This window comes from Anopheles cruzii, chromosome 3 (genome assembly GCF_943734635.1).
Source record: "Anopheles cruzii chromosome 3, idAnoCruzAS_RS32_06, whole genome shotgun sequence".
Taxonomy (NCBI): domain Eukaryota; kingdom Metazoa; phylum Arthropoda; class Insecta; order Diptera; family Culicidae; genus Anopheles; species Anopheles cruzii.
In genome coordinates this window covers 63,845,449-63,860,123 of record NC_069145.1, presented here as the reverse complement: position 1 = coordinate 63,860,123, position 14,675 = coordinate 63,845,449, and the positions used below count along the sequence as shown (strand labels likewise).

Here is a 14,675-nt window from a genome sequence, read left to right as displayed (position 1 = left end):
GTCTAACCGGGCCAGTGAATCAGTCACTTCCATGCTTCTTGCGAGTCTCGCAGTCACCTCGAAGTATTTAAAGGCATCGCAATTAAGAGAACGCACCACCAAAACCCCACCATTAGCAGCCATTTCCAATCTTGCTAAACACATTCGTTGTTATGTTGTACCGCTAGAGTGTACACCAGTGGTACTCTTTTTGTTATTTATAAACAACAGGACTAGATGCTACTATGCTAGCCTCTCAAGCATACCTCCTCCTGTTTTAACAAACAATACGTACTTGAATAATGTGCAAAAAATTAAATAGTCGGTAGTGATTTATTTTACGATTTTTTTAACTTTAGAAGAAACAATCCTCATGTTTGATTGACACGTCACTTGTTTTATGTTGTTTGCTCTATATCTATACGTTCGGCAAGTAGTACTGTGCTGCAGCAACAGAGGTTGATCACGAAAGATGTCGTTGGCAGGGAATCGTCGAGTGATGCAAAAGAATAACGCACGAGGAAATGAAATGCGTCGGCCAGGGCCTGACGAGACCCACCCACAGAAATGAACAAAAACCAGGATCAGTGAAATCGAGCGTAATACATGGAGTATGTATTGTTTAAAAGTAAACACAAATATTACCAATATTGCGATAACATGTTTGCTCATGACGTTTCTTCCTTTTGCTAATTCATATTAAGTAGGGTTGCATTCGGTTTAGCATTAACGACGCTCCTAGTGTAGGTTGTTTCTTTTTTATTATTATTATGATTGTAACTACTATTATCATTATAGTTGGTGACGGTGGCGGTATCTAAAGCTCTAGTAAAACGGCACATTATTTTACGATCACACCATACTCACCATGATATGCGACTGTGGAACGGAGCGAAAATTTTTATTCGTATAAAATCAGAACGTAGCGGGAAGCGGACCTGATAACAGCGCAGCCCTGATAGTCTCAGCCTCGAATGGCGCTGCAATCCATACTGGTTTGCTTTGGCAAAACGAAAAGCTAAACAGGAAAAGAACAATATCGACACACTTTTACTTATTTTCAATTGCATATCGCCGATCTCACCGCTTGCGGGACGTTTTGAGAAGAGAATATTCAACGGAGTAGTAGTGATTTTATTTCATGTAATGTCCATCCAAACAAAGGTTCCTGTTGCTATACTATAGGTTGATGTCCTTATTTTTACGCTTAAACGGGGATGTATAAGGTGCAAGCACAATTAAGAGAACGTTGCCTCCGTAATGTTTTATCGAGCGAACTTTCAAAGATGACTCGGAGTCGAAGGTTAGTTTCCATTGTTCCACCATTCAGCATTCACCGCGCCCGCACACACCGCACATTCAGGCCAAGAACGATTGTTTTAAAGTGGCACCGCTTGGCGCGCGCCACTCACGCAGCAGGAACTCGATACTTTCCAATGGACGAACAAGAAATGGACATCATCGCGCGCGTTGATGGAGAGAGCTGGCTACGGAGCGTGGTACAGCATACATCGGATACGATAGAGTTATTATAGCCTAGTATTACCGAAGAATTGTACTTCCTTTACTACCCAGTTTCGTGTACTGCTCCGCAAGTCAATGAATTGGTGCCATTTATGCGTCACGTGCGTGTATTACTTCGCTCGTGTTAGTAGGAGCTACAAGTCTGTGCGAGGAAGCCAACCGGGGACAGATTGTACGAGGGTTACGGTTCGCTCCTATAGCTTTGTTTTACTGTGCGGCAGAACCATGAGCAAACTAGGGCTACGTTATTTTGGCTGTTTTTTTATAAGCATAATTATCATTCTACGCAGTACAGAAAGCCTGGGAAACGATAGTGCAGAGAGAGGGAGAGAGAGAGGGCAGCATAATGCATCTGATACTCACAAATGCAACAACCAAAACAAGATGGAACAATACAATAATAACAAATAGTGATTTACAAACGCTAATCTATATAAGCAATGAAACTTAAACTGACTAAAAATGGAACACAAATACTGGTGAATCACAATGTTAAACGTTAAGAATGTCTCACAGTCGCGACCGGATCGATACACTTTCCTCTCTACATTACACGCGTGTAGAAGGGGAATCTTTCTCGGTTCTCGTACACCCTTCACCACTGCTCGTTTGGTACCGTAGATAAAATGCATGAAAAGAAACAAAAAAAAATGGAAAACAAACCAACAAACAGAAAAAAAACGATTAAACCCCAAAGCAAGATAAATCATATTGTATTATCAAACAAAACACACACAAAACAAACCCATGGTGCATATTTAGCAGAAGAGTCACGTTTTTACATAATATACACAAACCTACACTGCAGGGCGAGGGAGAGGGAAGCAAACAAAGATAAACGTAGCGTTACATAGGCCGCAGGGAATCGGCCACAGCACAGTGTGCGCGAGCGGGGGTGTGTGTGTGTGTGTGTGTGTGTATTAAGATCGGTGGCAGGGATATAACTGGAAGAGAAAACGGGAAAAAACGGGAAAACACAAAAAATAACATTAACTTCAAATGCGCATACAAATTTCACATTGAAGAGACTGAAATGCCAAATTATTCATACCTTATAAACATAATGGAGGAAAAAAGCCACAAATTAACTAAAACATACAAACGAACGAACAGCTGCACGCACATGGCGCGACGGAAGGCATCAGAAGTGTGAAAGTCGCGCGCACACGTGCCGTAGTAGAGACAGGCCCTATGACAGCACACACAGTGAAGATGCAGAACGGATAGGATACGAAGAAGGGCCCCAAAGCAGGGCCGTGGCGAATGACGTTGTGTTGTACTCGTATATTTATAAAGGCGACGTGGGAAAATCGAATAAAAAAAAACAACAAACCACTAAAATGGAAAGTCCACCACCGCAGCACGGACATGATGCAATGAAAATGGTATATCATCAGGAGGATGTGTTGAGGATGCGACACAAGGCAAGGATAGTGACTATTCGTAGCAAAAGTAAGACTTTTCCGGCATACCAACTCTGGTAGATGAAGAGCGTAACATTTATAAGATTCTTAATGTTCAATAAACGGTCAAATAATGCACACTCTCTATGGCAATGATTTATCGGGGCCCCTCCAGCAATGGCGCGCGTGTTCGGGAACAATGGAATACACTGTGCCCTGCAAGAGAAACCAAACTGTTTTATTTCGTTCTAATACTGTGCTCCTCCGCGTCATCCGCGTTAGGTAACCATTCCCGTGATGTTTTTATATCCTTGTGCAACTACCTATATTTTGGTTATTCAACCTTTGGTCTTTATTTTCAATACTTCAAACTTCAACTGTTTTCATGAAGCACTCTGGCCCACTTTGGTTAGAAGCAAGTTGCAAACCATGTGAAATGGTGAACAAATTGGCCATCGCCTTTTCTTGGACCTACTATGCACGTTTGGTTCTTGCGTTTTTCTTAAACTTTTGCAACCCTATCCGACAATAATTGTGTGCAACTGCGCCTAAACAGCCATGCAATTCGCCCCCAAATTGTGTTTCGATTCCTTTTTCAGAGTTCTGAATGAAGAAATGTCCAAAGTAGCTTTTGAAGAAGAATTGTATAAACTTTATGCATCCATTTTGCATGGCTAAAGGTTGCACCAGAAGTAATGATAGTGAATTGGCAGTTTCGTTGAACACTTTGCGATTTGGATTTTTTTTTTCATTCATGCTTTTTTCAAATCTTGCGTATCTTCAAAATTTAACGTTTATAAAGTTTCGTTGCTTTTCTTCGCAATCGATGACAGTTCTGCCAATTAAACAGCAAACCGGATAAAAGCCAAACGTTTCCTGCCATGTGCTTTTCATTCGCGTGTTAGCGAAAACAACATTTGAGACATAATTATTGCCGCACAGTAGTCGCTTAGAAGTAAATCTAAAATATTTTAATCCTTCATTTTAATATTTGGCATCTGGTGCATGTGGCACAGACAACGAACATCCAACCAGTGGAAGGCAACATAACGAAAGGGCAGGTGAAAAGGTAGCTCATAAAATAAAACTAACATCCACTGCACAATATCAACGCTAGCCACATATTGAAAACGATACGTTAAACGCAGTGTTCACGTAACTATAAGTAATATAGGTAAAAAAGAGGGAAAATGCTACATAATTGTTTGAAGCCAAAGAGTAACTCACAGGAACGAATATCTACAGTTGCCAGACCAGCATGAGTGGAACTGAAAAGAAGCGTGAAAGGATGCATGACTTGAAATCAAAATTAATCACAATCCATTCGCACAGGCACGTTCGATTAAGGGGTTTTGCGCCACCAGACCTTCACGGCGGCGCACATTTCGTGCTGAACTAGAACCGTAGCTTAAAAAGTAGAAATTATAAAAAGACTGATTTACATACCAGACGAAAAAATCAAACTGATAAATATTGGAAGTGAAATTATTACGTAACGAACGTGTTTGAGTTGAATCGATTTGTGTAGCACAATAGAGAACCTGGACGCAAAATCAACACCTAAACATATGAGTGGCAAAACAAATACACATAATATACGTACGTATCATGATTTCTACCTTCCACTTCTCCTCTGACCGAGAAGAACAATGTTCACAGAGTTAGAAAACAGTTTAGAAAGTAAAACGTAGTACCATCATCATCCGCCGCATGTATTCGAACGAGCGCCTTTTCCAACCCGTGATAAACGTGAACGCCGCTGTATTAACGATCCATCACAAACTGTTGCTCCATACGTCTGTAGTAAGGGTTTACTTTGAATTTCAGTAATGTTCTTATATTTACACGTAAATTGATTAACGTGCCGGTTCAAACATTTTCAATACTGTCCACCAGGGTTACCGTTGCCGGATGTTGCGTAGACAAATAGTGCACGTTAATAATTTATTTTGAGTAAATAGGCTAATTTAAACGGAATATAAAGCCGACAGAAAGCATAATTAAGTAAACGATATGAATATGCCACACCACAGGAGGCAAACGTAGAAAAACGTGTGCAAAGCGGAACTAGGGAATTCTCCACCAAGAAGTGCAGATAAAGCGTGGCAACCACGTGGCAAATGAAGGGAAAGGCACATAAACATATAAGCTTGTAACGGCGCCTAACTGAACGAAGGAACTCATCTTCTTTGTACTAATATTACTGCTTGAGTCGTGAAACGATTGGACGATTGGACGATTGTTTTATGTACCGCATCCGCTGTACCACCACCTTCGAAGTAAAGTAGAGCATTTATCAAACATTTTCCACAATCAGTGTCCAAAAACGTAAAAACTAAGTGTTTAAAATCCAAACAAAAAATATGTGATAGCGACACATGGTTAAGAAACGGCTAAAGAGGGCCATAAATCCTACCGTAAGAGAGCGACATTTTGCGTTAATCAGTGTGTTGTCCAGTTGAAAAAGCAAAGGACAAACTGTTACAGCCTAAAACTTTCAATAAACAGCACGATTGACACTTTGAGTTAGGTTCAAAGAAAGCGGACTGTTAAAGTCGACAAACAACGTCGGTAGGCGTCGGAAGCAAATAAGAGAAAATGCGAAACTGAGAACATGGAACAAAACAAACTCAAGCAATTGTGTTGATTGGATGGAAGCGTCACGTAATACCATACAAGTAAATCAAATACAATCATTAGCTTTTACTTGCTCATTCGGTTTTTAGAAACCGTATCCAGTAGATGGCATTGTAAGCGGGCATCCACATAGCAAAATAATGATTAATATTACTATGAACACCTAGAAAAATGGGTAGAAAACGGAGAAAAAGGTAATGAGCAACAATAAACCAATGGATTCATGGAACATGTTTTGCCTTGAAGAAAAGCACTATTTATACACAAGAAAACACAAAGCTAAAAAACGGCGAAGCATACAAAATCTCACACACTAACAAATCCTTGAAACAATCTTTTATAGTCCAGAGAGTAAGAAACAGAAGAATCGGTGCTGCGAAACACTTGTAAGCAGTGGAATAAGTAACCGAAAATATGATGTGGCAGTAGTATGCAAATCAACGCTAAACATGTCCAACAACTGTCCATTTATTCATGGACTATTTGAAGCTCAACGCGTGGGACGAGGATCTGCAGGCAAACAGAGGCACGTGCGAAGGGATTAGAGTAAGAGATAGTATGTGTATATATTACGTGAAAAACTTACAATTACACTGATGGAAATCAATCCAAAGGACCATGTCTGTGTCAATATAGCTGGAACTCGTGCTGCGTTTGTGTACTACACCCATTGTGTTTGAAATCGTTTTAAGTGCACGTATAAACAGCCCTTCGACATTCGTACATGATTTGACAACGAAAGCCCACAGTGTCTACCATTTGCGTACGCATTCCGTTCTCTCTAATTGTATCGAACGAAGAGAAAGAAATGATATCGCTTAATCACTTCCTAAGCCTATTTAAATATCCCAGCGCTAAGTATCTTCGATGTTAGCTCTATCACGCGGACAGTGTGCGGTGTGTGCGTGGCTTTCCCATATACGACTTTTTGTGATCAAGGCAAGGAAACACAATGGTGCGAATTACTCAATTGATATGCCTCTTTGCCGGGAGTAGAGGGAATGTAGAATGAATAACCTAGCGTGCAAAAGCCTATTACTGCAACAGGATGCGGGAAAATTGCAAACTAAATAACAAAATTCAGTGTCAGGCATGAAACGATTGGTGCATTATTTCTTCATGTAACCGTAGGTTTAAGTAGCTGCTAACGAGTAACAGAGAACATCTCTATAGTATTGATAAGACGGAAATGAACCAAATTCCTACTGGAACGGAACGCGATTCGTGCACGGTTCTGCACTTTCAATTCACTTAGGTGTAAGTATAGTTTGCTGATTAATTGGTTTAAGGTGACACAAAACCCTTCCGTTTTGCTCATTAGCTTACTGATTTTACGTCTTACTAGAATTCAAGCAATACAATTGAACAAGATACAATACAACAATTGTCCACGTGACAAGTACTTTTGTACTGTTTATTTCTTTTTTACACTAGAGCCAAGTACATATTTCCGACCCCGCAACGTTAGCTGTTTAGTCGCAGTCAAACAAAGTCCGTCGAAGTCGTCATCATTTATAGCATTTTGCAGTAATACAAAAAATCCCAGATAGGTAATGAAAAGTCAAACTTATGATAATATTTTAGCCTTACAGAAGCGAAGCATTGCAAAATCTAAAGTCTGTTTGTGGGTCTCGTATCAAAAGATTCGTCTGAAAGCACACCGAGCAAAACCTGTCAACGTGTTGGTTTCTATTTTGTTTGACCATTTCAGCAAATGTTTCCGAAGAAATGCGATGAACAGCAAATTGATCAAAGTCATTGAGTTATTGTTAAGCAACGATTTGTAATAATATATTGTCAAGTAAGCTGGATTGAATATTACTACGAAATAAAAATCTAAAACAATGTATGTGTTGGTTGAACCTTTTCAAATGTTTCTGTTATATCCTTCTCAGCCGCCGAAGGTTCAACGGTAGCCAAATTCGAATTTAGTTTTTTTAATTTTCCTTTTTATACTAATTCTTTTGTATATTGTAAAAGATGGCGTAAAACACGTGAAATTCCGTTGATTCTCTATTTTTCGAACACTTGAACAAAAAGGACAACGGGACAGAAAACGCAAGACTTAAGCACATGGACATAAGAGAACAAAAGAACACAAGACTTCCCAAGGAGCCACGAGCTTTCGAATCGCCGGCGTGCCGTCGACGCGGACAGCAAATCGACGGTATGCCGTCGACAGGACTGCAAAACGGCCTGCTATCGACGGCATGCCGTCGATTTGCAGTCCCGGCGGACTGCAAAACGGCCTGCTAAAGCTCTTCGTTTTGAAAAGGCTTATTTTATGGCGAATAAACTGACAGATTCGATTTGTTTGTTTACATTAGAACGGTGTACCGGTGTGTATGTGTATTATGTGTGTTTGCCAAACATTTACGCAGTAGACTTCGACGGCGGGTCAGTGCAGTTCGTTTCGTTTCGTTTATTTCGTTGGATGTTCCGTGTTATGAGTTAAACTAATCGTTTCAACAATTATAGTTATGTGCACCGATTGATGTCTTGTTCTATTTTAGCTTCGTACTTGGCCCATCGACAAATGGCCCATGTTGCAGACATTCCTGCGCCAAAGCAACTGTACGGTCATGCGTGAGATAATCTATCAATCAGTAGTTCGGTTCAGTGGATTGTGAATCAGTGGATCAGTGGTAATGTTGCAGCTCACTGTGTGGGCCCTTTGCTGTGAGGTCGTTAGCGACGAAGGGGACCTGTTTTGAGCACTGATAGTGGGTTAACGCCAAAACGCGGTGTTCGTAACCCGTGACAAATACCCCAAAAAAAATGCCGCCAGCAAGCAATTATAGTTTGTTTAATCTGGTTTTTTAGCGTTCGTGTGGGGCCACATGGATTCACTGATCGTCAAACGTAACATTAAACTGAAATGGCCAACCGTAAAATGGTTTTCGTTTGATGTTCCAATTCCCCGTTGTAGCGCTAATGTTTATTGTAACTTGCTAATGTTTATTTACTTTATGTTTCGTTTTAGAACACAAGCTTGTCATGGTGGGACTGGACAACGCCGACAAGACGACCATTCTGTACCAGTTTCTGATGAACGAGGTGGTTCACACGAGCGATCGGATCGAACGTGGAAGAGGTACGCACGCAGTTTACCAGATGACCAGTGGCCACTTCGTAAGCCGCTTACCGGTGACGGGTGTCCATTTGCCTCGTTTCTCATTCATTCGCCGTGCCGCGTATTTTCGTAACGTGCACCACGCAGCTGTCAAAAGTTCATAGTCACAACTGGTTGTTTGTTCTTTTAACGCGCCTCGCAGATCGTGTGGAAGAATATCCACTTTTTGGTGTTTGTAACCAATAGATTGTAATGCAATGCGTGCGTAGTAATAGTTAGTAATATTGTAAACCCGGCGATTGTGCGTTCGTCGCTGGGTAACGTAACTAAGTTTGTATTTTTAAAATAAATAAATAAATAAATTATGAAAAATAATTTTACTGGTTTTTGCTATAATAGATTTAAATATTTGAAATGAGCTATAATTTTAACAAAGCTTTGCCATAATGAGCTTTTGTAGCTATAAAATGAGCTTTTTTGACAATAGGCCGTTTTGCAGTCCCGAGCATAGTCCGTTGGACGGTCCAAAGGACTGCAAAGCTGCTTAATTTTGCCGTCTTTCGGACCGTCCAAAGGACTGTCTGAGAGTGTCCGATGGACCGTCCATCGGACTCTGTATCGGACATAGTTGCTCCTTGGGTTAAGGCCCGTCTACACGCTACGATATATCGTTTCAGATCAAAAAAATCTAATGCGCCGAGCATCAATTTCGGACCAATTTCTATATTTCCTGGTTCGGTCGACTTCCGACGATGAAGTCCGTTTTTCTCCTTCTGTTACGGAGCGGACCTAACGCGCGAAGGAGCGTGGTCCGAAGTGATCTCGCGTTCACTTACCAGTTCTGATCTTTTGCCAACGCCTTAAACCGTTTGTTAATCGACTCTTTTGGCCTGGGACGGACAGGGTAGATGGGTACTACTACCTGACAGTGGAGGCCTCGAGAGAAGATTGGTTTCCGACTATTAGAGTTCCGACGGAGTGGTGCAAACGATTGTAAGCAGTCAACATCCGGAGGGATCTCACAAGCGGGATCAAACGGTTCAAGAGTAAAAGACTTGAGACCAGAGCGTTCCGTAGCCTAACGATATCTGATTTATTCTTCAAATTTCCACGCCTTATATAGTAAGATTTCGGTAAAATTATGCGATCCTTGTCTCTTCTTATGCATACATTGATTCTCGGTGGTGGTCTCCTTTTTGGGTATATTGATCTAGGTCCTATGCTGCGGCCATATGTTCCTACGCTTATCTATCGTAATGTTTTCATTGCTCTTGCCTGCAATGTATTTTAAGATGCAATGTGGATCAACGCGGTTTCTGTATAATTTTAAGATGTGTGCTGCTCCCACGCTATGATTTCTGCTTTGTTTGTTTATGATTCTTAAGACCCCTCGCGGTCGATCGCGTTCTATGGCTTGGGCCTAACGTTCTTATAATTCGTAGCTTATCTTTATTGCTTATGACGCTAGGTTAGAAATCGTCGCGTTCTCAACATACCGGCCCTCGTAAAACAACCTGTTTTACAAGAAATTATTATGCGACGATAGTTTATATTTTAATTGATTTGGTTAATTTGATGAATGGTTCACATCAGTTAGTTTCGGGTAGATACATGCTCCGATTCTAGTTATGTTGACGTTCCCTGTACGTGAATGTTATTGAATTTTGTTCCTTTTGGCTTGATTATTGACACTGCTTTGGAATTTCTTCTTCCCTATCGTATCCTGTTATATCGTGCACTCACTACTTTGGGCCGTCAATCCGTCTTGCATGCAGACACTGGCAGTGATTTTTTTGCATTTTACTAGTACTCTTTTCACTATTTGCCAAGATCTCTCTACGAGCTTATTCTCTGGGGTATTTCCCTCGGTAACGGTCCCTTTAATCCACTGGCCTTATTCGTTATTTGTTTCGGTTATTATTACTATGCCGCTTCTTGATTTGGTTCGGTTTTCAAATTCTGGTCGGGTCACATTCTCGTGGTAGGTGATGGAACAACGATGTACGGCAATGTTACGCTGACGGTGGTACCCACCGCCCGTCCGACGGTCTCAGTGTGATGTGTCCCGGATGATCGTCCTTACCTCTCTGGTCCTCGCCCGTGTTGTGCAGCCGCGATGGTTGCTGTAATCCCGGCGATGGCTGTTGCTGCTTCTGCAACGGCTTGAACAGCTTCGCGAGACACATCAGGAACGCGCCGATGTCCAGTTTCTCCATTTGCTCCAATCGGCCATCGCCTACTTCACCTTTCAAGTTTAGGTCACCGTTCTCCTTGATCTCGTACATTGTCGTGAGGGCACCGGTCGCTTCTTTATTGCCCTGCCGTCGTCCGCTAACACACCCAATCGTTTCGTTCTTCTCGTCTTCCGCTACAACGGCTGCCACCGATGGTTCAGCTTCGTGATTCACTTCCAACAATTCGTCACTATCAGTGGCCGCTGCACTCCTTTTCGCTGCTGCCGTGCTCCATTTTTTCCGGAAGCGATCCGAGTTATCGGAATCCGCTTGGTTGGACTCACTCTTATCATAGCTGTTCGACTTACAACGACTGTTTGTTCTATTCTTTTTCTTTATCTTTGGAGTCGGCGATATGGCCTGTCGTTCTCGTGCTGCTGCTACTGCTTTTTTGCGTACACGTTTTTTGGCGCAACTGGTTCGACGCATTAATACTGCTTTTTTGCGTACACGTTTTTGGCGCAACTGGTTCGACGCATTACTTTGGTCATCGTAACTACTCTTGGAGGATTGATGTTCTTCTGCCTCCTTGTCCGTGTTCAGTACCTGAGAATCATCGATCGGTTCGAACATTTGCCGCAACTCCGATGACTTCTCACTGTTATCAAAATCATTGTCACGCTGTTTCACCGACCTCCCGCCCTTCGCATTACTTTCATCAAACTCCTGGCGAGCCTCTTCTTCGCGACGATTGCGTTTTTCTTCGTCGCGACGGCGCGCTTCTTCGACAGCATGCTGTTGACGGATCGCCTCCAACCGGCGGATGGTGTCTTCGGCCCGACGGATTGTGTCTTCCTCCAATCTGCGCAGTCGTTCCTTCTCGTTGAGATCGCGCTGCCGTTCGACATACTTTTGGGCCTTGGTGTTGATGTTTTCTTCCGGCTTCGGTTCGAGGTGTAGCGACTTGTGATGTTTTTTCGTACACCTGTTTATGCCGCGCATCTCTGCTTCCTTGCATTTGTTCTGACGGTTTGCGTCATGCCGGTTCGCATAGTTGTACTGATTCACGTGGTGCTGGGTCGAGTAGTTTCGCTGATTTGAGTTCGCAAAGTTCTGCTGAGGCCTTCGATACTCTGTCATGGCTTGAGTCACTCTGGCGAATGGTTTCAGCCATTCACATAAATCGAACAAGTTCTGAACGCCTATTTGATCCATTGAGTTCAACACATATTCCATCCGTTTAACTTGGATGGAATATGGCAGCTTTCGCACTAATTCGTCAACCAGTCGGTGGTCACGGAGGTATTCTTCTCTCTCCATCAACATGATGTTACTTACTGTGTTCTCGAGCGCGTTCATCATGTCCATGATCACTGTCCTGGAATCTTTTCTAATCCTCTGCAGGTCACCCAACAGTTCTCTGTATACCAGCTCCGGCCGGCCATACATTTCGTGCAGCCGCTCGATTACTCGCGGTACATTTTCACAATCGAGCATTAGCTGTTGCACGTTTCTTAATGCCGGACCGTATAACGCCTGCTGCAATCGATTTAAGTTCTCTAGGTGAGAGAATTCTCCGGCGTGCGTCGTATCGTCGAAGGCCTTGCGGAAGTTTGGCCATTCTTTAGGGTTGCCTCCGAACTTAGGTAGGCTTATCAAGGCCTGCCTCTTAAAGTAGATGGTCCAGTTTGAACCTTCTGTTTCGCCGGCTTTGGTGCTAATGTTGGCTAGCGCCTTCGTCAACTCCTGTAGCTGTTTTTCCTGGTGCGCGCAGATTTGGGCCACTAATTCCTCGGTTGAATCTTGTGGTATCCCAGCCGCTCGTCTCAAGCGAGTCAGTTCTTCTTGGATCGCGGCACATTTTACGCACAGGAAGGTTTCCTTGGATGCGGGCTTGCGACTAAGTTTGGCGCAGGATCGGTGGAACCTTCTGTTGCACTCCAAGCAATTCGACCATGTACTCTTCCTCGTCGTCCGGGTCCTCGCACAGCCTACAGCTGCTGTTCGGACTCTCTTTGCGCTCGAACGACATTGTGCCTTAGGTTCCTTCACTGGTTTTTTACTTCTCACTTTCTGAGCTTTGTCTTGGCCGGTTAGCCTCCGATGTAATGCATAACCGTTGTTGGTACATTTCAGTTTGCACCCCTTGTTGGCCTATTTCAACCACTCGTTGGATACTGCTTTGGCCTGTATCAGCCTAATCTTGATCACCGTCCGTGATCGTAATCATGTTTCCCTTTCGGAAACTAAATGCCGTTACGGCTTGTTTGGCCTATTTCAGCCACTCTTGATCACAGTCCGTGATCGTGAATCCACGTTTCCCTTTCGGAAACTAAACATGTGACACTTTGGCCTATTTCAGCCGTTCACTACTGTTCTTATGGCGACAGCACACCAACATGTGACAATTTGGCCTATTTCATCCCGTCACGAGCTGTTCTTATGGCGACAGCACACCAACGTGAATTCGTTCACTGAAATTGTAGACCGCGCACGAGAACTCTACAATTTCCTCTCTGGAGCCACCATTTGTTACGGAGCGGACCTAACGCGCGAAGGAGCGTGATCCGAAGTGATCTCGCGTTCACTTACCAGTTCTGATCTTTTTGCCAACGCCTTAAACCGTTTGTTAATCGACTCTTTTGGCCTGGGACGGACAGGGTAGATGGGTACTACTACCTGACAGTGGAGGCCTCGAGAGAAGACTGGTTTCCGACTATTAGAGTTCCGACGGAGTGGTGCAAACGATTGTAAGCAGTCAACATCCGGAGGGATCTCACTAGCGGGATCAAACGGTCCAAGAGTAAAAGACTTTAAGACCAGAGCGTTCCGTAGCCTAACGATATCTGAGTTTATTCAACAATTTCTTCGCTTTATATAGTGCGTTTTGTTATGATTAAACTATCCTTGTCTCTTTCTTTCGATGCGTCGCTTATCGTTACTGGTCGATGCTGGTCGACCTAATTTTTGGGTATATTTCCGGTCCCTTGCTGTGGCCATGCATCTCCTACGCTTATCTATCGTAATGTTTTCATTGCTCTTGCCTGCAATGTATTTTAAGATGAATGCTGGACCAGCGCGGTCCCTAGATAATTTTATGATGCAATCTGCACCCATGTTGTGGTCTCTGTTGATTCTGCTTTGTTTCTTTATGATTCTTAAGACCCATCGTTCGATCGAGTCGTATGTGTTGTGCCTAACGTTCTTACAATTCGTAGCTTATCTGTATTGCTTGTAACGCTAGGTTGGAAATCGTCGCGTTCTCAACACCTTCCGTTAACAGAATGTCACATTTTGACAGACGTCATATTAGACAAGCCTAGGCTGCGTACACACTTTGATTTTAGGCTGCGCTACGCTATTTATTTTACACAAGAAAAATAAAACATAAAATGTTGATTTTACTCAAAACACAAGCAAAGAAAACAAAAAAAATGAAATAAGCCCGCAGATTCTTCCTAAAACCAAATATGTCCGCCTGTACCGTACAAATTCCCCATAGTGCCTTTGGTGCACCCAAAAGCACAGAGCACAGTGACCAAGCAATAGGTAGGTCGTCTTTTTGTTGGCTTTCTTATCCCCACACCAGCTCTATTGCTTCATCGGCATCGTGTAAAGTGACGTATTGACACGCCATCTCGTTCTGTTTTGCATCGAGTTTTATTGCGTTTCGCGTTAGTGATTACGAACTTATCTGCGTTGAATGATTCGGTATCTTTCCAACAAGAAGCCTGAACTGAGCCTCAGGGCATTTATCAACCATTATCATCACACATTGTCACATTCCGTAGCGTGCTCCAAAGTTAGTGTTATTGGCAAAGTTTTCAGTGATAAAGATGGACTAAAAGTGCGAAAAATAGAAACACCCGAGGATCTCATTGAAAC

The 14,675-nt window shown here is 42.8% G+C and overlaps 1 protein-coding gene across 1 annotated transcript; it reads right to left on the bottom strand.

Annotated features, from left to right (window-relative positions):
• Window positions 1-10,628: 10,628 nt before the first annotated feature.
• On the bottom strand, window positions 10,629-12,822 carry LOC128270768 (uncharacterized). Its single transcript, XM_053008186.1, has 2 exons — window positions 12,752-12,822; window positions 10,629-12,690 (listed from the first exon to the last, which is right to left on the bottom strand). The coding sequence occupies exons 1-2, from the start codon at window positions 12,820-12,822 to the stop codon at window positions 10,629-10,631; spliced, it is 2,133 nt and encodes a 710-aa protein (XP_052864146.1).
• Window positions 12,823-14,675: the final 1,853 nt, after the last annotated feature.

Bases quoted from the DNA above. Each gene is read 5' to 3' on its own strand.
- LOC128270768 (XM_053008186.1), bottom strand. From the start codon at position 12,822: ATGTCGTTCGAGCGCAAAGAGAGTCCGAACAGCAGCTGTAGGCTGTGC. The intron at 12,691-12,751 runs GTACATGGTCGA...CGCCAAACTTAG, and splicing joins GACCCGGACGACGAGGAAGA to TCGCAAGCCCGCATCCAAGG.